The 27569-nt window shown below is 44.6% G+C and overlaps 1 protein-coding gene across 1 annotated transcript in view; it reads left to right on the forward strand.

Annotated features, from left to right (window-relative positions):
* Positions 1 to 27569, forward strand: part of TMEFF2 (transmembrane protein with EGF like and two follistatin like domains 2) — a 319353-nt gene that overhangs the window by 14610 nt on the left and 277174 nt on the right. Inside the window, exon 3 of the mRNA XM_070732152.1 lies at positions 13247 to 13376. Within this exon, the coding sequence (XP_070588253.1) occupies positions 13247 to 13376 (130 nt within the window). The remainder of the gene's footprint in view (positions 1 to 13246; positions 13377 to 27569) is intronic.

Genomic DNA, 27569 nt, shown 5'->3' on the forward strand with positions numbered 1-27569 from the left:
CTCCCAAAGCTACCAGGAAATTGTCAATTGTCCCCACTTTATCTTGTTTCCTTGTTGCTGCACAGATTAGCATCTTTTCAAACAAAGTACAGTGATCCCCCGCTCGTTGCGAGGGTTCCGTTCCAGGACCCCCCGCAACGAGCGGGTTTTCGCGAAGTAGCGCTGCGGAAGTAAAAACACCATCTGCGCATGTGCAGATGGTGTTTTAAACTTCCGCAGCGCTAGCGAGGAGCCGAAGATTGGGGGGCGGCGTGGCTCTTTTAAAACATCGCCGCCGACATGGGGGGCTCGCTAGCACCCCCCCGAACCCCGAACCCGGGTTTGGGGGGGTGCTAGCAAGCCCCCCATGTCGGCGGCGATGTTTTAAAAGAGCCGCGCCGCCCCCAATCTTCGGCTCCTCAGCGGCGAGCAAGCAAAGCCAAACCGGCAGCAATGTCGCCGCCGCTGCAGCCAACGCGCGCTACGATCTTCCGGGCCAGCCAGGCTCAGTCACGGAAGGCAGCCGCTTGGCCCGGGATGCTGGGCCGAGAGGAGCCGGGCTTGATCCGCTGAGCCTGGCTGGCCCAGAAGATCGTAGCGCGCGTTGGCTGCAGCGGCGGCGACATTGCTGCCGGCTTGGCTTCGCTCGCTCGCCGCTGAGGAGCCGAAGATTGGGGGGGCGGCGCGGCGAGCGAGCGAAGCCAAGCCGGCAGCAATGTCGCCGCCGCTGCAGCCAACGCGCGCTACGATCTTCCGGGCCAGCCAGGCTCAGCGGATCAAGCCCGGCTCCTCTCGGCCCAGCATCCCGGGCCAAGCGGCTGCCTTCCGTGACTGAGCCTGGCTGGCCCGGAAGATCGTAGCGCGCGTTGGCTGCAGCGGCGGCGACATTGCTGCCGGCTTGGCTTCGCTCGCCGCTGCAGCCAACGCACGCTACGATCTTCCGGGCCAGCCAGGCTCAGTCACGGAAGGCAGCTGCTTGGCCCGGGATGCTGGGCCGAAAGGAGCCAGGCTTGAAGATCGCAGCGCGCGTTGGCTGCGGTGGCGAGGGCTTGCGATGGAGGGTGGAGGAAGCGGCCATGGGAGGGCGAGCTGCCTCAGGGAGGAGGATCGGGCGGGACCAGGTGGGGCCTGGAATTTCTCCGCCAGGGCGAAGGGCGGGCGAGCGGCGAAGGGCGGGCGAGCGGGGTGCTGGGGAGGGCTTCTCGCCCTCCCGCCAGCAAGAGGGGGAGCGACCGGTGTGGGCAGGCGAAGGGCGGGCGAGCGGCAGCGAGGAGTTTGCGTGGGCGGTGGGGAAACTCCTCGCTGATGCCAGCAAGAGGGGGAAGATCCAGGGAAGCCGCCCAGCAGCTGATCTCCCGGTTGCCATCTACGCATGCGTGCCCATAGAAAAAAAAGGGCACGCATGCGTAGATGGTATTTTGACTTCCGGGTTGAAAAATCGCAAATTACCCTGTTCGCAATGGTCGGGGACGCAATAACCGGGGGATCACTGTACTACTAGTTTGTAGTCCTGAAACCATCCCTTCTTACCCACCTGAGAGTATGTATCTGATCTCCAAAACATTATTGGAAATAAAAAAGATACTAGGTCCTCATCTATTTTTCTCATATTCAAACATTGACAGATAAGGGAAGAAATATTGCAAGCACCAAAGGGAGAACTCTATAGACACTGATGTCTCCTAGGTCCATCTTGCTGGTGTTAAATGTACATTAGACATTTTAGGTTTTCTGCTACCTTTACATCATTTTTTTATTATTGCTACTCATTATCCTGCAGAGTCAAAAATATAAATCTAGTTTAAAAAAGCTGTCATGTGAGATGCATAAGACTAAAGGGAAATAATGGATGCTACTTAAATTCTCTCAAGAGTGAAATTTATATTTTAAGTTTCTCCATGTGGGGTAGGGAGCACATGAACTCTTACTGCATGAGGGTCAGAGGGACATAATAAACCTTGTAATTTGCCAGTGAGTGAATATCATATGAGATGCACATGACTGAGAGAAACAATGGCTCTAGTAAGAGCCAGATATATGATACTTTTTTTTTATGGAGCATACAGATCTGTGAAAGATTCAACGTCATAAAGTTTGTTTGACTTAGGCTGGCCTGGAGCTCCAACACATGCCAAAGAGGAAGCATTTTACAGAGTCAGAATAAAATACAAATACAAACCTGAAAATAAGGATATTTCATGGCAATTAATTACTCTATTATTTAATATATGTCAATCTGAATACATATGTTTATACATCCATCCATACCTAGAGAGAATGTTATTAGACCTGCATAGGAAGAAAGAAAATAGAACACATTGATTAATTAAATTAGTAAAATAGATGAGAACCTGGCATGCAAGTCTAATAAATTTAATTTAATTGATTTAATTATGATGAGCATAACATAATGTAGTTCTTGGTAGCTTATTCTTGTTCCAGAGAATTTCCCAATTAATTTCAGGCTGGAAACAAATCCATATCTGGCATGGCACCATCTCCTTTGTATCATTGGTCTCTACCCACTGTGGTCCTTGGTCACAAATTCATGCCTGTCCCTAAACCATCTTCTTTTTAAATGACATGATGAATCAATCTTAGTGATATTTGTAATGATTTGTTCTGAAATATGAGCCCTTATTGCCTGATACTCGGTACAGTGATCCCTCGCCACTTCGCGGTTCACCTTTCGTGGAGTCGGTGCATCGCAGGTTTTTATAAAATATTAATGGAAAAAATATACCTCGGATTTTCGCTACTTCACGGGTTTTCTGCGGAACTCGATCTGAGACGCTACTTTCCTACATGAGATTGTAAACAACACACGATTGGTTGATTGATGGAGAAGTGACCAACCAGAGAGTGCTGCTTTGTATCCCAGAGCCTGATTGGCTCAGTACAGTAGCGCATTGTTTACTTTTTCTCTGTGTGCAGCTTCCCCATCTCTGAGTCTGCTCCTACACTCAGCCATTTCACGTGGAGCATCATTTCATCGTGTAGGTTTAGGAATTCAAAACATTTTACAGTAAGTGTAAAGGTACAATACATGCACAGAACAGTGTGGGAATGGTTATTAAGGGAATGGGAAAGGTTTGTGTAGCGTAAAAGTGTGGGGGAGGTTTTATAAAGCCTTAAAATGGTGTATAAATATTTAAATAAATATAGCGTCCCTACGTTGCAGATTTTCCTTTATCGTGGGTGGTCCCGGAACATAACACCCACGATAAACTGGGGGGGGGGGTGTCACTGTACTGTGCAGAGTCTTCCCTTGTCTGCACAAAAAGCAGCCCATGGTGAATAGTCTAAACCAGCTACTTTGTAAGCAAATGCATCTATGAGAAGTATACAGGTAGTCATCAACTTATTCGACTTACAGTTGTAAGTCATGTTGGCCATTAAATGAGACACCACATGACCATGCCCGGTTTTATAAAAAGTTTTTGCAGCAGTTTGTTAATAATGCACAGCAGTCGTTAAGCAAATTCCACAGCTATTAAACAAATCAGTTATACACAATGTGCAATTTTTTCCTGTGAACCAGAAATGAATACCGAAACTAGCAACAACAAAAATGTCAAAAATTATGGTCATAAGATTGCTGAATGCTGCAAATGGCTATAAGTGTGAGCCAGTTGCCAAGAGGCCAAAATGTCATCATGTGACTGCAGTGTGTATGGGTATACGCGTGAGTCAGATCTTGAAAATCAGGTTGCAAGTGCCTTTTGAAGGGTAATTTCAAGCAGTTGTTAAATGACCAATCATTAAGCGGTCATTGAAACTACCTGTATTGTTCAAGCTTTTACCTTTGATTAGGTAAAGGTCCCACAGAGTTGGCCTTCTCTGGGTCCCGTTGACTTAACAATGTCATTTGGCGGGACCCAGGAGAAGAGCCTTCTCTGTGGCGGCCCCGACCCTCTGGAACCAGCTCCCCCCAGATATCAGAGTTGCCCCCACCCTCCTTGCCTTTTGTAAGCTCTTTAAAACCTACCTCTGTCGTCAGACATGGGGGAATTGAAATTTTTTCCCTTCCCCTAGGCTTATAGAATGTATACATGGTATGCTTGTTTGTATGATTGGTCTCTTAAATTGGGGTTTTTTAGATTGCTTTTTAATATTGGATTTGTTACATTGTTTTCTTTATTGTTGTTAGCCGCCCCGAGTCTTCGGAGAGGGGCGGCATTCAAATCAAATCAAATCAAATCAAATCAAATCAAATCAAATAAATAAATAAATAAATAAATAAATAAATAATCATTGGGGATTATTTACTTGATAAGAAGCTTTTCTGTTTTTATCCCAAATTAATATGAAAACCATAAGGGTTGGGACACTGATTCCTCTTTGCGTCAGGTGAATAATCTGACTTCAACCCCTACAGTTGCGTCTTCCTCATCTAAAGCCAAGATTAGGAATAAAAGGAAGGTTCATGGACATCACCCTGTCACTCACAAATATCTGGCTCCTACTTTCTACCCAGCTTCTGGTTCAGTTTGAGATCCTTTGCAGGAAACTGCTCATCTCAGAGAGCCGCAAGATTCGAATGTGAGCTTGCGATTCATTGGAATCTTTCCCTTCCTCCCGATTTTTAAAATTATAGCTGGTAGTGAAACTATAAGCACTTGTATCACATACATAAATGGGAAACATTACAAATAAGGAAGAAGCAGAGTACGTTCCCTGTCATTTTAAGCAGCCTGTCCTAATTGAAATTCCTGAAAAACCCATGTTTGCTAGAGGAAGGCAGCAGCAAGCTCTGAACAAGTAGCCTGTTTGATGGATTGCACCACTTCTACGTATTCATATAAACAATCACAGGCAAGGCTGTTAAGACATATTTCTGATTAAGATTTGATCACTGCCGGAATATATCAGATTCCTAGAGTCTGTGTTAATTGTGTTAGTAAATTTTGCCAATTTACCCTCGAGCTCTGTTGGAAGCTTTGCTTAGATGCTGGATGAAGCCTGGCACTGCAGCTTTCAAATAAAATTCCACTTTGCAATGTATGCAGGCATTTTCATTTTTTATTTTTTATTTTGTAAAATGGCAGGTTTTTTTAGGATGTTTGGTTTATTTCATTTCTTTCTTTTTTTCATTCTAAGTTCTAAGATTGCTCGGGAGAGATCATTGGAAGCTTATCACATATTAACAGAGGAATTCAGATCAATTGGTTTGTATATAGTTGTGTCTTGCTTGTTCTTGTTAATTTTATAGTGTTGTTTTGGCTGAAGAAACCATTTTGTTTCACAGCAGCAGGGCAAGAGATTTGGGAGTGTATTTGGAACAAAAATAATACCCTGGATCATGTAAATGGGTTTAAACTTGATGGTTTATGTATTTCCCTCACTTTTTAAATTAAAAAGATACATGTTTTCCCCACTGGTTAAACTAAAATGAACTATTCTTAGAAAACAGCCAATATGCAAATACCTTTTTGACTGTCAATCCTCTACCCACCAAAGGATTTTCAAATTGGTCAAAACTGTGATGGAAAAATGACTGATCTTGAATTATCGGTGGGTAGCAAAAACCAGGACAATTAGTTGGCTCCCATCCAGTTGTCATTTTTGTAGCACAGATATGGTAGCTCCATTTCATCCTAAATTTAGTTGGCAGATTAGTTGCACAGATAGTGCTTGACTTACAACTGTTCATTTAGTGCCTGTTCAAAGTTACAGTGGAAAAAATGGTTCATTTAGTGACCATTCAAAGTTACAATGGAGAAAAAAGTGACTTACGGCAGTTTTTCATATTTATGACCAATGTAGCATCCTTGTGATCACATGATCAAAATTCAGATGTTTGGAAACTGGTTCATATTTATGATGGTTGCAGGGTCATGTGATCAGCTCTTGCAAACTTCTGACAAGTAAAGTCAATGTGGAATCCGGATACACTTAACAACCATGTTACTAACTTAACAAATGCAATGATTCAGTTAACAACTGTGGTAAGAAAATTTGTAAAATGAGGCAAAACTCACTTAACAAATGTTTCACTTAGCAACATAAATTTTGGGCTCAATTATTGTCATAACTCCAAAACTACCTGTAGTACCATCCAACAAATTTGAGTTACTTTTGGGAATTTACATTTGTTCCATTATTAGTAATGGAAAATTAGAATAGAAATGTTAAATGCATATACCAATTTGTTTGTTCTCATATTGTTTACTCCAATAACCAAGAGGTTTTATAAGCTCTCATTTTGTACCCTTGGAATCATACTATTAAGCACTATTCTCAATCTTCTTTCATACTTCTGTACTCCAGGTTTGGGATTGTAATTCATTTCTATCAGTAATGACATGTGGGAAAGACTTGCAAAATTGATGTTAGACTTTCTAAGTAGACCAGACAGTCAGATGAGGTAATTGTACCTTATTGTAAAGCTATATTAACAGGATCTTGCAAGTGTGAAAGTATGGTTCTCCCACCATCTCCTTTATATCCCAGGAAACTAGGGAGGGTTTCTTTTTAACCTCTTGGCCTGCCCACTATCTAGCTTCAAGATACAGTATTTCTTATCTGACTGTTCTCTAGGGCCAGCTGTTTGCCCCATTTCCCAAGGTCTTTCCCACATATCAGTGGTGCATTGCTGCCAGAACCAGTAGTGGAAATTTCCTGCCACTTGCTGAACCAGCAGCAATGTCTGGTGGTCCATGCTGCCAAACCAGTCCTTCAGTCGCCACAGATTGCCCAAAAATCATCTGCGCTTGCACAAAAGCTTCTACACATGCGCAGAGGGTGATTTCCAGGAAGGGACGTGCGCAAAACATGCACTTCTGTTGCAATGCGATCTGGCAGGCAAGATACGTAGAATCCACCCCGGGTGCATAGCACTACTACAACTCAGGCATATTTATGAGCTTTAATTTTTTGAAAAAATTAAAAATAAAATTTCAAGTTCCTTGTCAGTTCTTTATTAGCTTTAGCTGTGTTCTGTTCTGCTGTTTCCACTACTTTCTTTCCTTGAACCATCTGCTTTGAACATCCAGCGTTACTGTTAAGTTGAGAGAGATAAGTTTAAAAATAAAATAAATGCACTAGGTCTCACTGAGATTTTTTGGAATATTTTTGAAACAAAAGAAATGGAACATTTTGTCACCAGATTTGAGAAACATTAACTAGGTTTTTTTATCAGGGGTCACTGATAAATGGATGCTGAACAGACATAAAGAGCTTGCTGGTTGCCTATCACTAAAGTGTAATTTATTTAACTATTGCTTGTTACATGGTAAAAACTTTAACCAATCCCTCGTGCTAAGCCAAAAGGAAGCAAGGCAGCTAATTTGGATAATGCATATGCTGGATGACAGAAGACCCTGAGTTCTACTTCTGCCTTAAGCATGAAGCCTGCAATGACAAACAACTTCCTAACATATTACAGACAAAATTGCATGGAATTGTCCAAGCAATAGCTAGGAATCAAGGTTAACTCAAAGGTGTGAACATGCGTGTGTGTATCCACGAAACATACACACGAATGAGATACAATTATGATTTCATATTATATCTTAATTCAGCCAGCAAATGGCCAAAGGTCAGTCCATGTGTTTCCATTTGGGGCATCTGACCCCAGCTCTGGCTAGTACTTGTTAGTTTTGGACTAGAGGTAATCGTTATATCATACTGCCTCTCCACGAGTCTCTCAGACTATTTCAGCAGATAAATCAAAATGGAAAATGGTCTTTTTCTGCCGTCAGTCTTCTATGTTTCTATGAAAGTGTTATCAGAAAATTACCAGTTTAGCTTCACAGAGATGTCATTGGTTTGTAGAAGATAATATTAAACAGGTGATTAGTAAAATTTAGACTTCAAGCCTGTATGGTTGAATAAGATCAGAAACATTATGGCATAAGGGAAATGGAAAGATGTTTCATTTCATAACTAACTGAAATGCCACATTGCCCAAGTAGTAATAATTTTCTGGAATTTGCTTCTTTGTGGAAGTGTCAACTAGGATAACTTTTCTATTTGCCTATATAATCATTCCTTTTGGGAGGCAGTCTGTGGTCTGTCATTTTTCCTCATTCAATTGCATCATGTATATTAGCATGTCATGAGATATTTAACTGTAGAACAACTAATTGGCAGTGTGACTTCTTCCTATTTTTAACTAGTTTTAAACAGAGCTTATCATTTGTAAATAATAATAATCTTTGATCATTACATTTGTTCTAATTAAACAATGAGACATATCAAGAGTACAGTAATCATGAGATAATCATATCCCTAGCATAATTATCTGGTACAGGGCACAGCCAAGTATATCTAATGCCACTGAGTATGATTTTCTTGTGATAACTGCACCCGGCAGGTTGCCTAATTTTCATCATAAAATCAAATTATTTTTATTAATATGAACAAGGGTGGTAGTGGGGGGAGCTGCCCTTTTCTTCTGATGGAAGATGAGAAAGCTGGTGGCCTCCCATGCCTGGCAGGAATTTCAGGTGGGCTGATAGAGTGTGGATTAATCATTAACTGCAGGTGCTCTCTTGTTCTCACCCACGTGACTTTGCCATGATATGAATAACTCTGGACTTAATACGTCTGGCTCTGCATGAAGTGGAAAAAAGAGGGTCAGATCAACTGCACTGAGGAGTAGTGCTGCATACAAGAATAGCTGAGACAAAATCTCTTTTATTATGAACTTTGAGTTGGTGTTACTCCTGTTGTCATTGCAGTAGTTTCCAATCAATAGCGCCCTTCCCAATGATATATCTATCACATATGAACTTGCACAGCATTCTGTCATTAGAGCTGTCGGTTTCATCTTTGAAACTTTGGTTTACCTTTGTTTTATTTCATTTTGCCAGGGCCAGTAATATTCTTCAGCTCGTTTAGATGCTGTCTCTTTAATTTACCAAAAAACAAACAATGGAAGCATTGGTTTCTCTGCCTTGCCTGACATCTTACAGCCTGGTTAGGTCAGTTAGCTATTATATTAATGAGGTACCGCAGTTTGATGTCAATTTACCTAAGCAGATTGGTGTTCCTATTTAATAACCTAACAGGAAACCACAATTCTCCATTTTAGAAGGAATAGTTAATTGTAACTAGAGGCAAACAGTTTTCTTCTTAATATGCACAAGGAGAAAAAACATTTAGCTCTATTGTTCATCCACAATGCCTAATGTTATGGCAAATTAAGAGTGAACATCCTGATTAGCTAGTACAGGGGTGTCAAACTCAAAGCCTGCGTGCTGAATCCAGTCCACAGGGTGCTTAGATCTGGCCCGCGGGACTGCCCTGGAAACAGCGAAGGACCGGCCCATGGTGACTCTTGCCAGCAAAAATGGAGGGCCCTCCATTTTCGGCTGTAACAGCCTCCTGCAGCTCTTTGCAGGGAAAAGATAGCTGGGTCACGTATGGTCCTCCCAAGCTTTGTTTTTGCCTGCAGGGCACTTGAACCACCTCAGGCGCCCCGACATTTATTTTATTTTATTGATTGATTGATTTTGTCCAATACACAATGAGGGTTTTAGTGGGTATACACATAGTAAAATACATGATTATTATTATTATTATTATTATTATTATTATTATTATTATTATTATTATTATTATTTATTAGATTTGTATGCCGCCCTTCTCCGTAGACTCGGGGCGGCTCACAACAATAACAAGAACAATGTAAGAACAAATCTAATAATTTAAAAAACACTAAAAACCCCATTATTAAAAGCAAACATACACACAAACATACCATGTATAAACTGTATAGGCCCGGGGGAGATGTCTCAGTTCCCCCATGCCTGATGGCAGAGATGGGTCTTAAGAACTTTACGAAAGGCAAGGAGGGTGGGGGCAGTTCTAATCTCTGGGGGGAGCTGGTTCCATAGGGTCGGGGCCACCACAGAGAAGGCTCTTCTCCTGGGTCCCGCCAGACAACATTGTTTAGTCGACGGGACCCGGAGAAGGCCAACTCTGTGGGACCTAACCGGTCACTGGGATTCGTGCAGCAGAAGGCGGTCCCGGAGGTATTCTGGTCCGATGCCATGAAGGGCTTTATAGGTCATAACCAACACTTTGAATTGTGACCGGAAATTGATCGGCAACCAATGCAGACTGCGGAGTGTTGGTGTAACATGGGCATACCTTGGGAAGCCCATGATTGCTCTCGCAGCTGCATTCTGCACGATCTGAAGTTTCCGAACACTTTTCAAAGGTAGCCCCATGTAGAGAGCATTACAGTAGTCGAACCTCGAGGTGATGAGGGCATGAGTGACTGTGAGCAGTGAGTCCCGGTCCAGATAGGGCTGCAACTGGTGCACCAGGCAAACCTGGGCAAACGCCCCCCTCACCACAGCTGAAAGATGTTTCTCTAATGTGAGCTGTGGATCGAGGAGGATGCCCAAGTTGCGGTCCCTCTCTGAGGGGGTCAATAATTCCCCACCCAGGGTTATGGACCGACAGATAAAATTGTCCCTGGGAGGCAGGACCCACAGCCACTCCGTCTTATCCGGGTTGAGTTTGAGTCTGTTGACACCCATCCAGACCCCAACAGCCTCCAGGCACCGGCACATCACTTCCACTGCTTTGTTGACTGGACATGGGGTGGAGATGAACAACTGGGTATCATCTGCATACTGATGATACCTCACCCCATGCCCTTGGATGATCTCACCCAGCAGTTTCATGTAGATATTGAATAGCAGGGGGGAGAGGACCGACCCCTGAGGAACCCCACAAGGGAGTAACCTCGAAGTCGACCTCTGACCCCCCACTAACACCGACTGCGACTGACCAGAGAGGTAGGAGGAGAACCACTGGAGAACAGTGCCTCCCACTCCCAACCCCTCCAGCTGGTGCAGAAGGATACCATGGTCGATGGTATCAAAAGCCACTGAGAGGTCAAGAAGCACCAGGACAGAGGACATGATGAAGGTTACAGAGAATATACAGTGATCCCTCGATTTTCGCGATCTCGTTCTTCGCGAAACACTATATCGCGATTTTTCCCACCCGATGACGTCACTCTCTTCCTTCCTTTCTCATCTTTCTTTCTCTCTCTCTTTCTCTATCTTGCTTCTTCCTCTCTCACACTCTCTTCCTCCCTCTCTCATCTCTTTCTTTCCTTCTCTCTCTTTCTCTATCTCTCCCCCTCTTGCTGGCGGGCGGCGGGCGGCGGGTGGGCGGCGGGCGGCGGGCGGGCGAGCGGGGGCATCAGCGAGGAAGACCCAGGGAAGGTTCCTTCGGCCGCCCAGCAGCTGATCTGCTCGGCAGCGCAGCAGCAGCAAGGAGCCGAATCGGGGTTTCCCTTTGCGTGGGCGGCGGGGAAACCCCGATCTTCGTCTGCTCACTGCTGCTGCGCTGCTGAGCAGATCAGCTGCTGGGCGGCCACAGCAGCAGCGAGCAGACGAAGATCGGGGTTTCCCCGCTGCCCACGCAAAGGGGAAACCCCGATCTTCGTCTGCTCGCTGCTGCTGCGCTGCCGAGCAGATCAGCTGCTGGGCGGCCGAAGGAACCTTCCCTGGGTCTTCCCCGCCGCCCAGGCAAACTCCACCATCTGCGCATGCGCGACCATGAAAAAAGGGTGCGCATGCGCAGATAGTGTTTTTACTTCCGCAACCCTACATCGCGAAAAATCGATTATCGCGAGGGGTCTTGGAACGGAACCCTCGCGATAATCGAGGGATCACTGTACTCATAGTAAAATATATCTATGAAAGAATAGAAGAGAAGATATAGGAATAGAACATATCGATGAAAGAATAGAAGAAGAGATATAGGAATAGAAAAAAGGTATAGGATATATAGGAGAGCAATAGGACAGGGGACGGAAGGCACTCTAGTGCACTTGTACTCGCCCTTACTGACCTCTTAGGAATCTGGCTAGGTCAACCGTGGATAATCTAAGGGTAAATTGTTGGGGGTTTGGGGATGACACTATGGAGTCTGGTAATGAGTTCCACGCTTCGACAACTCAGTTAATGAAGTCATATTTTTTACAGTCAAGTTTGGAGCGGTTAATATTAAGTTTAAATCTGTTGGGTGCTCTTGTGTTGTTGTGGTTGAAGCTGAAGTAGTCGCCGACAGGCAGAACGTTGCAGCATATGATTCTGTGGGCAATACTTAGGTCTTGTTTAAGGCGTCTTAGTTCTAGTCTTTCTAGGCCCAGGATTGAAAGTCTAGTCTCATAGGGTATTCTGTTTCGATATTTTGATATACAGTGTCCCCTGGGTTTTCGCGGGTTCGAACTTTGCAAAAAGAATACCACGGTTTTTCAAAAATATTAATTAAAAAATATGTTGCGGTTTTTTCCCTATACCACAGTTTTTCCCACCCGATGATATCATATGTCATCGCCAAACATTTGTCTGCCTTTAATAAATATTTTTTTAATAAACTTTAATAAATAAACATGGTAAGTAATCATCTAAATGGTTGCTAAGGGAATGGGAAATTGTAATTTAGGGTTTTCAAGTGTTAAGGGAAGGCTTGTGATACTGTTCATAGCCAAAAACAGTGTATTTACTTCCGCGTCTCTACTTCGCGGAAATTCGACCTTTGTGGGCACATCCTCTGCGAAAATTGAGGGAACACTGTACTTTATTTTAATTTTCCTGTCTCACCAATAATTGATTCTTAGAAAGAGCATCTTTCTACATCTTTGTTACTTAGAAGGCCAGATCAGGAACCCACCAGCACAGTTTGAAAATCTTCCCATTCAGTCCCATTGATTTACATGTATTTTTTTAAAAAAAAAATCCGAAGAGTGGCTTCCGCAAGTCTTTTGCCTGCTCTACCTACAATACTTGCTCTCTCTTTTTCTTATACCTTTATCAAGCAATATCATAAGCACCCTTGCTCGGTTTCCTTTAATTTTTAAATGAGTCTATTTGCCCAAAGGAAAAAGAAATTGAAAAAGGACGGAATGAGATTAAAACAGTACAGAGACACTGAGGGAAGGGAGACAATAAGAAAGAACAGAGGAGGATAAATCCAGTAAATCCAGGTGGGTGGGTTGTAACTCACCCTGAACCCCTTAATCCTAGCAGAACCCCTGAAATATTATAGAGGACTGTGTCCCTTCCATTTGACAACCTGCCTATCTGGAAAATTTTAGGAAAGTGGATGTTAATTACTCATAATTTTAATTTACTTTTAATTTACTTATACTTTAATTTACTTATACATTAATTATAATTTTGTTCTTGAGCAACTGTCTGCAGAAAGGGGCCTGAAATCTAAAGGAGAATGGGTTTCACATCTGTGTGCATCTTTACTAACTGCACTGTCTCTTGTTTTCTCTTTTGCTCATTAGTGTAACAACGACTATGTGCCTGTGTGTGGTTCCAATGGCGATACCTTTCAGAACGAATGCTATCTAAGACAAGCTGCCTGCAAGCAGCAAAGTGAAATACTTGTGGCGTCAGAAGGATCGTGTGCCACCGGTAGGTACAGCAGGCTTTGTGCTATATATTGTTATCCAGGAATCCGTTGACAAGCAAGCCCCACCAGTACTGTGTATTTTCATGAGCACTCCTTTGTGCTCCTGTCAGTTTCATCCTAGATCAATAATTGAAAGCGTGCTTCTCATACTGCAGCCCAATCAGTTCTGCTTGCTTTGGCATCATCTTTCCTTACCTGGGAAACTGCTGCCGTTTCTTCAAGTATTCATTTTATTTATTCTGCAGTGTTTTGCTCAATGTGCACAGTTAAAGATGGTGGAGTGTATGACAAACCAGGTTTCCCAGAATGCTTTGTTTGTGTGGGGGATTGTGGACAAATTTGTGTAATATATTTTGCCTCTTAAAGATCTACATTAAGCAGTGATTTATTTATTGAGTAAGCCACAACTGTCTAGATTCATGCAACACAATCATACATTAATCATGGTGCAACACCCTTACAGTTTACAATATCAAAGAAACTATATTATGTTTTAGTGTAATGTATAAATCCATCTAAACAATATTTATTAATGCAGCAGCTGCCCTTCCTAGTGGAGGAATAGGTTCAAGAAAGGCAGGACTATTCAGTTTGTGGTAGTTTTTAGGTGTTAAATTTAGCTCTGAGGTGGTAAATTTGAGTAAGATAAGCATAGATAATCAAACTAAAATATTTTAAAGCCAAAGTTGGTGAGTTAATGTCACTATTGCAGTGATGGCGAACCTTTTTTTGTTTGGGTGCCAAAAGGGTGTGTGCATGTGAGGTAGCATGTGCACGTGTGCCCACACCCGTAATGCAGTGTTCTCCCCCCAGCATGAGGACAATCCCCCTGTGCGCAGGTCTCACTGAAGCCTCTGGACCTCCAGTTGGTCCATTGGGCTGTTCAGTAGGCCTGTTGGGCTGTTCAGGAAAGTCTCCTGAACCTTGGGGAGGGCGAAAAATGGTCCAACGGGCCAACCAGAAGTTTGGAAACAAATTTCTGGTTGGGCTGTTGGGCCACTTTTCATTGCCTTAAGGCTTTAGGAGGCTTTCCTGAACCCTAGGGATGGTGAAAAATGGCCGAAAAGAAGGCCAAAAATCATGCGTCTTGGAGCTGACATAGGGCAATGCCTTCCATGCCCTCAAAGGTTTTCCATCACTGCACTATGATATGGAAAATGCATTCTAATTTCTTGTCATGGCATTCTAGAACTGAGGCTGATAGCCTGACATGGCTCTATAACTTTGTAAGAAGGAATGATTGGGGCAGAATGTGTTTGTCCAATTAGAGGAAGGATAGGGGAGTGCTTTGGAGCCAGTAGTCGTTGTTTGAGGATATGGTTTAGACTCTGAGAATTATAGAGACAGTGTCACAAGTGAACAGGCAGATAGATTTAGATTAAATAGTTGAGTTTCTCCTACCTGATAATTTGGAAGTATCAAATAGAATAAAAACGTGGGCCTTTGATGGTTTGCAGTTAAATGTCTAGCATTGGAAGGTTGAGAAGAAGGAAGACTGGCTATGAATTTCAGATTCTTTTCCTAAGTTAGAGGTGTCTGTTTGGGGTTAATGCAGTGGTTCTCAACCTTTCTAATGCCGCGACCCCTTAATACAGTTCCTCATCTTGTGGTGACCCCCAACTATAAGTTTAGCGCCAATTCTTCCAACAGATCTTTAAGTTGATTGGCAAGAGGTCAGAGGGACACCCCCTTGTAAATGCCTGATTGGTTGGATTGTAAAAATATGTTCCGAGATGCCAGAATAGAAGCTTTAGTTGCTAACACCATTGGAAATTTGTCTTTTTCCATGGTCTTAGGCGACCCCTGTGAAATGGTCGTTCGACCCCCAAAGGGGTCCCAACCCCAAGGTTGAGAACCACTGGGTTAATCGGAGACCCAATGTTCTCCTTTTCATGCAATTGAATTAATTGACATCACTACTATGATGTCTATAATCATTTATTTATTTATCTATCTATCTATCTATCTATCTATCTATCTATCTATCTATCTATCTATCTATCTATCTGTCTCTCTCTTTATATGGGAGGTGGTCCCGTAAATAGTCTGACCCTGAGCCATTCAGGGCTTTAAAGGTAATAACTAACATCTTGAATTGCATTCGGAGACTGACTGGCAACCAATGCAGCTCACATAAAGATGGAGTAATACAGACATACCTTGGTACACCCGTTATTGCAGGTGCTGCTGCATTTTGCACCAGCTAAAGTCTCTAAACGCTCTTCAAGGGTAGCCCCATCTAGAGCACATTGCAATAGTCAAGACGAGAAGTGATGAGGGTGTGAGTGACTGTGCAGAGCGCCTCCTGGTCGAGGTAGGGCTGCAACTAGTAGACAAGACAAACTTCTGCAAAAGCCCCCCTAGGCACAGTTGTTCCTTCTCCTCCTCCTCCTCTTCCTCCTGCTGCTCTGCTTCCTCCTTTGCCACATCCTCCGCCATGGCCTGAATATTGTTCTAGCCTCAGCTGTGGATCTAGGGGGGCACCCAAGTTGTGAACCCTATCCGAGGGGGAAATTGCTTATCCCCCCCAGGACCAAAGACAGACAGATGAGATCGTCTTTAGGAGGAAGGACCCCCAGCCATTCAGTCTTGTCAGGGTTGAGTTTTAGCCTGTTAACCCCCATCCAGACCATTACTGCTTCAAGACACCAGGACATCACTTCCACCGCTTCACTGAACTGACATGGGATGGAGATATACAGTTAAGCATCGTCAGTGTATTGTTGGTAACTCACCCCATGTTTTCGGATGATCTCACCCATATACACTGCTCAAAAAAAAATAAAGGGAATACTTAAACAACACAATATAACTCTAAGTAAATCAAACTTCTGTGAAATCTGTCCACTTAGGAAGCAACACTGATTGACAATCAATTTCACATGCTATTGTGCACGTTGAATTTTATACAGAACAAAGTATTCAATGAGAATATTTCATTCATTCAGATCTAAGATGTGTTATTTGAGTGTTCCCTTTATTTTTTTGAGCAGTGTATTCTGTTTCGTTAAGGCATTGTGCTCACTTTATAAAAAGTAAAATCTGTAAGTGGGCCTAATCTTTTAAACCATTTTATTGCAAATCACAATAACAGAAAGATGAATGTCCCCGGGTGGAAATGACGTGCCAAGTCGTATTTTAGGTTTTTTTGCCCCTCCATTTGTCTTTTCCACAACTCTGGGATTTCTTACCAGTTCCTCATCCAAATGTTTGACCCTGCTAAGCTAAAAACGAAAGATTTGTCTTAGAAATCTCCCAAATGGCCAGAATGCTTTTGGCCTTTGGACTAGATTATTCTCCGTACTGAAGGAGCGGGTCCAGCAGTCACATGGGTTGCTCATGTCCAATCCGGTGGAACTGAGCCTAGTATTAAAAAAGCTTGCCGGATCCGCCCCTTCCCCAGAATTCGCTCAGTTCGCATATCCTGCGGTTGTATTGTGATAGCTCGTTCAACATTCTAACACCTTCCCTTCGATCTTTCCTTCAAAAAGTAGTAAGATTTATTGTCTTTAATTATTTACTTGCACTAATTGCGCCAGCCGTTTTAAAACAAAAAAAGAAAAAAAGCGGCTAGGCTTTTTTCCTTGGGAGAAGTTGCGGTTTCGTTTTCCCCCGGCGGTTTTGCCGGTTACGATTCCTGCGGCCGCTTGTGGATTCTTCTAATCCTTTGGCCTGGAGGTCCTGGTGCAAGTATTTACCTATTGAATTATTGATTATTTATTGTATACAAAAATATTTAAGGGCTTAAGAAATACCTCCTGCGGAGTGAGACGCCTTCTAGTCTCCTGGACTTAGTCGATCGCTTCCCCTTTAAGAAATTTTACGCAGCGATCTTTTTCAGCGCGAAGGCCTTCGCGCCCTTTTTAAAGCTAGGCCTCTCGTGTTGGCCCCCTGCCAGCCGTGTAGGCCTCAGTCCACCGCGTGGATCCCGGAGCGGGCCTTGGGGGTCCCAGGCTAAATTCTCCACCGGCTAAGCCTCCAACCAGAGTGCCTTGGTTTACTTAATTATAAAGTTTAGGGAGGCTGGCCCCGCTGGGTTTGGGGGCACGAACTCTGGGTTTGCCCAGATTGTCCTCAAGTTTCAGCAGCTTCGAGGCCTCGAAGCAGGATCCATTCCTCTTGGGAAGTCCTTGAAATTCTTCTCCTTATTATTCAGTTATTGGCTCAGCCTTGTCTTCTGTTAATTGTCAGACTATGGCTACTTTTCCCAAGAGAGGCACAACTAAAGGTCCCAGAGAGGCCAGGCCTACAGGCGATGAGATTACTAGTATCCCCCAGGCCTCTTCCTCCTCTTCTCCAGGGGCCCGCCCCTCGACCAAGGTCACCAGGGCCGAGAAGAGAAGGGACCTAGCCCTACAAAAAATCCATGACAAATCAGCAAAACGTTTGAAAGTGCAGGCCCAAGTAATCAGTAGTCAAGACCCCCCAGAGGCTTCTAGTCTGCCTCCTTCTGGGGTCCCTGTGTTATCTCTGGATGAGCCAAACCTAGACAGACCCCAACCTAACCTATGGGGCATAGGTCCAGAGGAACCAGATATTATTGAAGATTCCCCCCAGCCAGGATCCTCCCAGGCCTTTAGGGATTCTTCTGCCATTTCTGCTGACATTTCCAGTTTACCTCCTGAGTCTATTTTTGCTGTGTTGTCCAAAGCCATTGATGCCAAACTCTCCACCATCAATGAGCTTCCCTTACCTCTTCCTCCTTCTCGCTCCTCCCGCCCCTTGGGTTCTCCCCCAGCGGTCAGAGCTCCTATTCAGGATGATTCAGATTCCTCCCAGGATGAATATGAGGATATAGAGGATGATGAGGATGCCTTTCAAGGCCTATCAGATGATGAGGAATCCCAAATAAAGGTTCCTCCTCCTATTACTATTTTTCCTTCTCAATTATTCAAATCTCTCCTCCTCAAAGCTAGAATTTCTACGGGATTAGCGGCCCAGGAGAAACAAGCCTCCACTTCCACTGATCCCCCGGAGGAGAATTTACCTTACTTCACAGAGGAACAGGAGGATAACGAGGTAATTCCTATGCCTAAGTTGTTTAAAGATGCTTTACTCAAACAGTGGGAATTTCCAGCCTCTGGCCTTAATCCCTCCACCAAGGACAGAAAGTTGTACAAACTTTCCTCTTCCTATGAAGAGCTTCTATCCTTTCCCAAACCGGATGAACCTGTCAAGATTCTTCACTCGGCAGCGGCTGTGCCAGGCGAGGCGGAGGAAGTCCTCCGCCCAGAGGACAAGCGCATTGAGCAAATGCTCAAAAGAGGATTCACCGCTGATTCCTGGGCCACTAAAAGCTCTGCAGCGGCTTCCTTTTTCTCCAGAGCCATGCTGCTGTGGCTTCGCCAACTTCAACAGCATATTCCTCCCGATGACTTGAGAGGTCAACAAGACTTCAACAAGGTTTTTGCAGCTGCCCAGTACGTGGCTGATGCCACCTTGCAATCTACTAGATTTTCTGCTAAGTCTATTGCAGCTTCTACTACGGCAAGAAGACTCCTATGGATTCGCCCTTGGCAAGCGGGAGTTCGCCAAAAGTGGCAGTTATCCCAGGGTCCCTTAAAGCGCGACCTTCTCTTCGGTGATCTTCTGGATCCACTCCTCACGGAAACCACGGACAAGAAGAAAGTTTTGGGTCCAACCACAAAAAAGGCTACCAAAATGCAGTCCTTTCGTCGCCCAGGGCGCCAGCAAGATCAAGCGGCTTCCTACCAGAGATCTCCAGGTCAGTATTCCCCCCGCTTTCGTTCCCAAGGTAGGAACTCCAGGGGCAGAGGGTTTCGCTTCCAAAGGGGAGCTTCCTCTAACAGGGCTTCAAAAAAACCTAGATGGTAATCCTACCTCTATTCCCATAGGGGGGCGCCTAGCTCATTTCGCCTCTAATTGGCGTCTCACCTCCAAGGACCCTTGGGTCATTGACACTGTTCAAACAGGCCTTCTTTTAGAATTTATTTCTCCTCCCCCTAAACGTTTTATTTCCTGTCCTTCTCCCAGGTCATCCTCAGATTGTAACCGTATGGAGGAGGCCATTTCTCATCTATTGTCCATCAGAGCCATTCAACCGGTCCCTTCCGGTCAGAAGGGCCTAGGTTTTTACTCCATCCTATTTATGGTTCCAAAGTCCTCCGGAGGTTGGAGAGCTATTTTGGATTTAAAGAAACTAAATTTATTCATCAAATATAGGAAGTTTAAGATGCACTCCTTGTCTTCTATTTTGGCCGCCATTCACTCGGGAGATTTCATGGTCTCCTTAGACCTCACTGAGGCCTACCTTCACATTCCTATAGCCAAATGCCACAGAAAATTTTTACGTTTTTCTTTTCAAGGCAGGCATTTCCAGTATAGGGCGATGCCATTTGGCCTTTCCTCGGCCCCTCGGGTCTTTACAAAGCTCTTGGGGTCCCTGGCGGCCTATATCAGGGCGTTTCCCATCCACATTTTATGTTATCTTGATGATATTTTAATTCATGGGAACTCCCTAGAGAAAGTGAAAACAGACCTTTCTGTCACCATGTCAGTCCTTCAGGACCATGGATTTTCCATCAACTTTGATAAGAGCCACCTCCAACCCTCCACATCCATTTCTCACCTGGGATCCATTATTGATTCAGAATCCTCCCAGGTTTTTCTCTCTCCCGAGAGAAAACTCAGTATAGTGGAGTTAATTTCTAACATTTTATCTAATTCTTCAGTTTCCATAGTCACTCTATCTTCCCTTTTGGGGAAGATGGTGTCATGCATAGGCATCATTCCCTGGGCTCGCCTTCATGCTAGGGAACTCCAGTGGCTCCTGTTACCTTTTCAGAGATCAGGGCACAGCAACTCAAATCGACGCATTGTCATCCCACTGAGTGTTCGCAGATCCTTCAAGTGGTGGAAGTCTCCGGCCATGGACAGAGGATCCCCGTTCAGGTGCCCGGATCAATTTGTCATCACCACAGATGCCAGTCTATCGGGATGGGGCGCCCACGCCCAGGGGATGATAGCCCAGGGCACGTGGTCCCCGGAGGAAGCTTCCAGGCCAATCAATTGGCTAGAGTTAAGAGCCGTTTCCCTGGCTCTGAAGCATTTCTCTCCTCGCATTCCCAACCGGCACGTTCTCATTCTCACCGACAACATTGCCACGAAAAGCCACATTTGCAGACAGGGGGGCACGAGATCCAAGGCTCTCATGAGGGAGGCCCTCAAGCTGGGCCTTTGGGCGGAAAAACATCTCCAGTCGCTCCTAGCCGATCACATCTCGGGGAGTCTCAACGTCCAGGCGGATTGGCTATCCCGGGCAACGATAGACCCAGGAGAGTGGAACCTCCATCAAGACCTGTTCCATCAAATCACCCTCAGATTCGGCCTACCAATTCTGGATCTCTTCGCGACCAATGCGAACGCCCAACTCCCTCGCTTCTATTCCAGATTTCCATCCCCGGGAGCGGAAGCAATCAATGCCCTCCGGAGTCCATGGCCTCCAGGCCTACTCTACGCATTTCCTCCAATTCCAATCCTCCCGGACGTGATTCACAAGGTCCTCACCGAGAGGGCCCGAGTAATCCTAATCGCCCCTCACTGGCCCCGCCGGCCCTGGTTCGCGGATCTCCAACAGCTGTCCGTCCAGGACCCTTGGCGACTCCCCGTTTCGGGGGATATGCTGCGGCAGGGGGCCTCCTTCCATCCAGACCCGGAGTGGTTCCACCTCACCGCCTGGCTGTTATCAGGAGAGATTTAGAGCTGCGTGGTCATGACCCCGATTCAGTGGAGGTCATCTTAAAGGCCAGAAGGGGTTCGACCAATCGAATCTACGACCACACGTGGTCCAAGTTTCACCAGTGGTGTCTACAGGAAGGTCTCTCCCCTCTGTGCATCCCCATACACAGAATAATTTCCTTCCTTATGCAAGGCTTCCATAAAGGACTTTCCACCAGCACCCTCCGGCGTCATCTGGCAGCCATTTCATCTGTCCTAGGAGGTCCCCGCAGACAGCCTCTCCGATCCTTCCCTGAAGTTCAGGAATTCCTCAAGGGCATAGCCAACCTCAGACCTTCCAAGGTCCACAGGTACCCATCATGGGATTTGCCACGGGTTCTCCATTCCCTCACGCAGGCACCATACGAACCCCTAAAATCGGCGTCCCTCAGGTACCTATCCTTTAAGGTAGCATTCCTGGTGGCTATTACCTCTGCTCGACGCATTTCGGAGCTGGCTGCCCTCTCAATCAGGCAGGACCTTTGCCAATTCCATCAGGACAAGGTAGTCTTGCGACTGGACCCCACCTTCTTACCCAAGGTCAGTTCCATGTTCCACAGATCTCAGGATATTGTCCTACCTTCCTTCTGCCTCCAACGAGACCATCCCTTGGCAATTAGATGGCACACCCTGGATCTCACCAGAGCGCTGAGAATCTATATCCAACGCACAGGACCCTTTCGGAGGTCAGAAGCACTTTTTGTAGCCTATCATCCCAGAGTCATGGGGGCCAAAGTGTCTTCAACAGTAATAGGCCGTTGGATCAGAGGGACTATATCTAAGGCCTATGAGTCGGCCTCCCTCTCAGTTCCAAGGAACATCACAGCACATTCCACCAGGAGCGCAGCCACCTCGGCCGCTTGGGCGACTCAAGCCCCGTTGGAGGAGGTCTGCAAAGCAGCCACTTGGGCCTCGCCAAATTCCTTCATCAGGCACTACAAGATTGATTCTTACGCTTCAGCGGACGCTGCCTTCGGCAGAAGGGTACTCCAATCCGTTATCTCACACGATAGCAATCTAATCCCACCCTAGGGACCATCTATTGGGTATGTCCCATGTGACTGCTGGACCCGCTCCTTCAGTACGGAGAATAGGCGTTGATTGCTTACCTGAACGCCTCTTCTCGTACGGTGAGCGGGTACAGCAGTCACTTCCCGCCCTTGTATGTGTCTTCTTTACCTTTCTATATCTTTCTTCCTCTAACAATGAGAGTTGAACACTACAGAGCTTCACAACTGAGCCTAGTCTATGGATTCGCGAATTCTGGGGAAGGGGCGGATCCGGCAAGCTTTTTTAATACTAGGCTCAGTTCCACCGGATTGGACATGAGCAACCCATGTGACTGCTGTACCCGCTCACCGTACGAGAAGAGGCGTTCAGGTAAGCAATCAACGCCTATTCTCTCTCATATTCTCAACAGAGGGAAGATCTCATTGAAAAGTGGAGGGAGTTGCCAACCAGTATGTGAGTAAAGTAAATTGTATGCTTGACGGAGTTAAAAGGAGTCTTATGTCTTAAGCAATAGCGTGGCATTTATTATAGAAATAGCTTATTTTGCCTCAAAATGTGGGCCTCATGGCCACTAGAATGCCATTATACATTACAATGTACAGTGGTACCTCTACTTAAGAACTTTATTTGTTCTGTGACCAGGTTCTTAAGTAGAAAAGTTTGGAATCTGGGTGGGAGGAGGAAGAAGAGGAGGAGGACATTTGCTGCTGAAGGAAGAAGGCAAGGGGAATATAAAAAACATCCAAAACTTGTAAGGCTTTAAAAAAAAAGAGGGACTCTGAGGCGGCAAAGAGGAGCATGCGCCTCCCATACACCCGGTGCGAAGCTGCCTCCCATACACTGCACCAGAGAGAGAAACCCAGGCAGGCGGTTGGGGGGAACCTTCCATTCCTTTAACCAAAAGGCTGTTGCTGCTGTTGCTGCTACCTGCTTCCTCTTCCTTCCCATGCTAAAGGGCTCCCCTCTCCTCTCACTCATTCGCTTTGTAGCTGGCACCTTTCCTTCACTATAGTGACTCCTTGGTTTAGCTGAGCCTGAGTTGATCTGGCCGGGGCGAAGCGCCCCCTTTTGCCTTTCCATGCCCAGACACTCTGAGAGGCAAACCTTGCACCGGGTACAGGGGAGGCAGCCCGAGGGAGTCACCACAGCGAAGCAGTTTATTCCCTCTCCAAGCACCCAGAGAAAGGAAAACGCTTCATTTGCTCTGGACTGCCCAGAGCGAAAGAAGCATTTCTTTTCTCTAGGCGTTGGCAGAGGTTTATTCCCTCTCCAAGTGCCCAGAGAAAGGAAAATGCTTCGTTTGCTCTGGGCTGACAAAGCTTCCCTAAGTACCACCGAAAGGCTCCTCTGGCAGCCCAGAAAAGCCCGAGATGGCTGGGATTAAAGGGGGAATGGCAGGAAACTGGCTGGGTCTTTGTGCTGCTCTCAAATTTCCTGGTAAATTTTTCCAGGCTTGGGTTCTTAAGTAGAAAATGGTTCTTAGAAGAGGCAAAAAGATCTTTAACACCCAGTTCTTATCTAGAAAAGTTCCTTAAGTAGAGGCATTCTTAGGTAGACGTACCACTATATTATGTTACAATGAGGTGAGAAGCACTGGAATCTTCTTTCAGTCCATTCAAATGTACAATTATTACCTATTATTCCCCCAATGGAAGAGGTAGGTTTTTAACGTCCCCTGGGTCTAGTTATCTGTAAAAACCTTTTGCTGAGAGAGCTGGTCCATGGGGTGGGAAGTAGCAGGGATGCTGAAGACCCACTTTAAAAAAAAAGCTGCACAACCAAGTGCTTCCAATTATTGCTTGGAAAGCTTGCAAGGGGAGAAGATGGGAGCAAACACAGATTATTTTACTGCAGTTCTCCAGACCTGTGGCGAGAACTGGCAGCTTAGGAACCATTCTCTCCCTTATCTTGCCAACCCTCTAAGCAGATTGGGTTTTTTTTGCTGGATCTGGCAGAGGAACTTGATGATCTTTTGGTACTGAGGGGAACACTCCGTTTCAAAAAACTGGATTCTCCCACTGTTAGAAGAAGAATGGCCCTGGAATACAGTTTATTATTTTATTTATTTATTTTGTCCAATACACAATGAGGGTTTTAGTGGGTATATATCTATATACACATAGTAAAATACATGATGAAGGTTATAGAGGAGATACTCATAGTAAAATATATCTAAGAAATAATAGAAGAGAAGATATAGTAATAGAACATATCAATGAAAGAGTAGAAGAAGAGATATAGGAATAGAAGAAAGGTATAGGAGATATAGGAGAGCAATAGGACAGGGGACAGAAGGCACTCTAGTGCACTTGTACTCGCCCTTTACTGACCTCTTAGGAATCTGGATAGGTCAACCGTAGATAATCTAAGGGTAAAGTGTTGGGGGTTTGGGGATGACACTATGGAGTCCGGTAATGAGTTCCACGCTTCGACAACTCGGTTACTGAAGTCATATTTTTTACAGTCAAGTTTGGAGCGGTTAATATTAAGTTTAAATCTGTTGGGTGCTCTTGTGTTGTTGTGGTTGAAGCTGAAGTAGTCGCCGACAGGCAGGACGTTGCAGCATATGATCTTGTGGGCAATACTTAGATCTTGTTTAAGGCGCCTTAGTTCTAAACTTTCTAGGCCCAGGATTGAAAGTCTAGTCTCGTAGGATATTCTGTTTCGAGTGGAGGAGTGAAGGGCTCTTCTGGTATATTTGGACATTTTCAAGGGTGTTAATGTCTGAGATGCGATATGGGTTCCAAACAGATGAGCTGTATTCGAGGATGGGTCTGGCAAAAGTTTTGTAAGCTCTGGTAAGTAGCGTGAGATTGCCAGAGCAGAAGTGCCCAGGAAGAGTAAAAAGAGGGGGAAGGGGGGATAACTCAGCAGCTTCAAGGGGTGAATTAGAGTTGGATCAAACCCAGATCTTGACTAAGTCAATGTAAATGAGGTATGGAAGAGTTTGTATTGGGAGAAAAGAGAAAATGCTGTTTTAACATCAGAACAGCTCTAGATGAATGTAAACTGCCTCTGTGGTCAGCGGGGAATGAGACAAAGACCTTCTCTTCCGGATCAAGTTGCAGAAACCGTAATCTATGTTTCTTCCAGCTGAGATTGTGGGATATAAAGGCTAGCTCAGGAAACAAGTAGGAGAGAGGGGCTAAAAAATATGAAATCTTGCTTCCCTTGCGAGATACGATTAATGATTAAGCAGGTATTTCATAGACTTTCCATTCAGAAAGATCCACACATAAAAAGGATGATAATGTCATTTGGAATCACAGAGGGCAAGCTACAGCTGCAAGGCAATGTTCATTGCAATTGGCAGTAATGTGATAAAATAGTTCTATTTCTAAACCTTACTCTGGAAAATAAGCACAGCACGTTAAAGAAAAATGTATAAAACCATTTGCTGCTCGTTCTGGGTTTTTTTCTTTTCTAGATACATGATGGATACTCTATTGTGTTTGCCAAAACATAGCCATGATTTGAGAAGTGTTGCAGTTTCGTTTTAAAATTGACCTTTAAAAAAACAACAGTTAGAATGATAGAGGGAGATGGCAGCCTGCTCTGGATTAACTGGATCTGACTATAAATAATTTGGGATTTTGATTCCCAGCATTAGGACTGAATTCCAATGTTGTATCTTGCAAGTTGTTCCTTTATCTTCCTAACCATCTGCAACACTGAAAAGCTTTTCTGACAAGAATTTTGCCTAAAGCAAGGCACTGGTCTTTGTTGTTTGCCTTATTTTTAGAAAAGGAAATTACAAAACAAAAACAAAAAAACCACCCCAAAACCCTGATTACATTTCAAAATTTCTTTTAAAACTGTATTTTTAATGCTTCTCAGATGTTGTATGTGCATTTGAAATTTAATTGTGGTACTTTTTAACTAACCTTTTTGTAAGCTTAGTAAGGCATATGCAAGTAGTCCTACATTAACGACCATTTGTTTAGCGACTGTGTGAAGTTACAATGTCGCTGAACAGGGAGCTTTTTGTCAATCCTCAAAGTTGTGGCTATTGCAGCATCCCATGGTCAGACACTTGACTACTGGGGCACAATTTTGAAGGTCACAGTGCCCCAAGGTCATGTGATCACTGTTTTAAACTTTCACTGCCAGGTTCTGACAAGCAAAGTCAATGGGGAAGCTAGCAGGAGGTTGTGAACTATATGACATAGTATCTAACAACCATGTGGGTTTCACCTAATGACCACAGCTGGAACTGCCGTACCAAGTCAGTGCAGTCGTGCGATGTTACTCTTGTCACTTGGTGATGCAGGTGCTGGTCCAATTACTGCTATTCACCAAGGGCTACCTGTAATTGTCATATGCTTGAAGTCTGTTTTTATATGTTGTAACAGTTCCAATTTGTTGGGATCGCTCCTGGCTTTCTGATACTGTCCTAGTAAATCAATGTCTTTATTGTTGCATTTAAGGTCTGCTTGCTAAAGCTGTCATCCTTCCCAGTTTAGCTCATCTATTAGTGTGTATGGATCAATGACTATGGAGATTCTCAGTCATCCAGGTCATAGTTGTCCCAAAGATGCTTTTTCAAGAGGCAACTAGACTTTCTGGTTTTTCTTTGAAGATGTTTCGCTTCTTATCCAAGAAGCTTTTTCAGCTCTGGCTGGATGGAGGGGAATGAAAGGATTTATACTCCTTGCAGGCAGCTGGCTGGTCCATTTGCATTCTTTTAGAGAATCCTTGTGACCACCTGGAGGTTTATTGATGTCATTGGGGCCACCAGAGTAGTACAAATGGGTGTGGAGCCTTCTTGGAACTGTTGTAGGAGGACTGTGTTTTTAAAAGTTAGCAATCTTAATATATGTGGACTTCAACTCTCAGAATTTCCAACCTGTGTGCTCCACACACGTTAAAGTTGCCAAGTTTGAAAAACACTGGTCTAGATTAGGTGTGGGCAAACAGTGGCCTTGGATCTCATGTGGTCCTCTGGAGAATTATAGTCCCCCTCCAATCTTCTGCATTGAAAACTTTCCATCAATTCTGGAGTAGTGGTTCCTTGCCTGCACTGCTCTTTTGCTGTTAGGAGAAGCCTTTCCAGCAGGCTAGTTCAATGTTTCATGGAGTTCTGGAATTATCTCCATCTTCAGCCCAAGCCATAGAGCAGAACAGGTTGCAATATTCTGTCTCATACAGGTTTGGGGTATAATACTCAATTTGCATCTTGATGATGCGGACAAAACTAGGATTTTACCTGATCATCTTTTCTATTCACCACTGCCTTTCACAGACCTGAGCTGGTATTATGGCGATGAAGAACTCTGATCAGTGCATCAAAGATCATGGATAGATGGCCTTATAACTCATGAGTCCTTCATTTTGGTCATTTAGAAAAACTGATGTTTAAAAATACAATGTATTTATCAAATACTGTATCACCAAGAAGAAAATGCTCATGCTTAATCTAACTTGGTAATCACTGCGTTTTGCAACAT

This window comes from Erythrolamprus reginae, chromosome 1 (genome assembly GCF_031021105.1).
Source record: "Erythrolamprus reginae isolate rEryReg1 chromosome 1, rEryReg1.hap1, whole genome shotgun sequence".
In the NCBI taxonomy this organism is placed as follows: domain Eukaryota; kingdom Metazoa; phylum Chordata; class Lepidosauria; order Squamata; family Dipsadidae; genus Erythrolamprus; species Erythrolamprus reginae.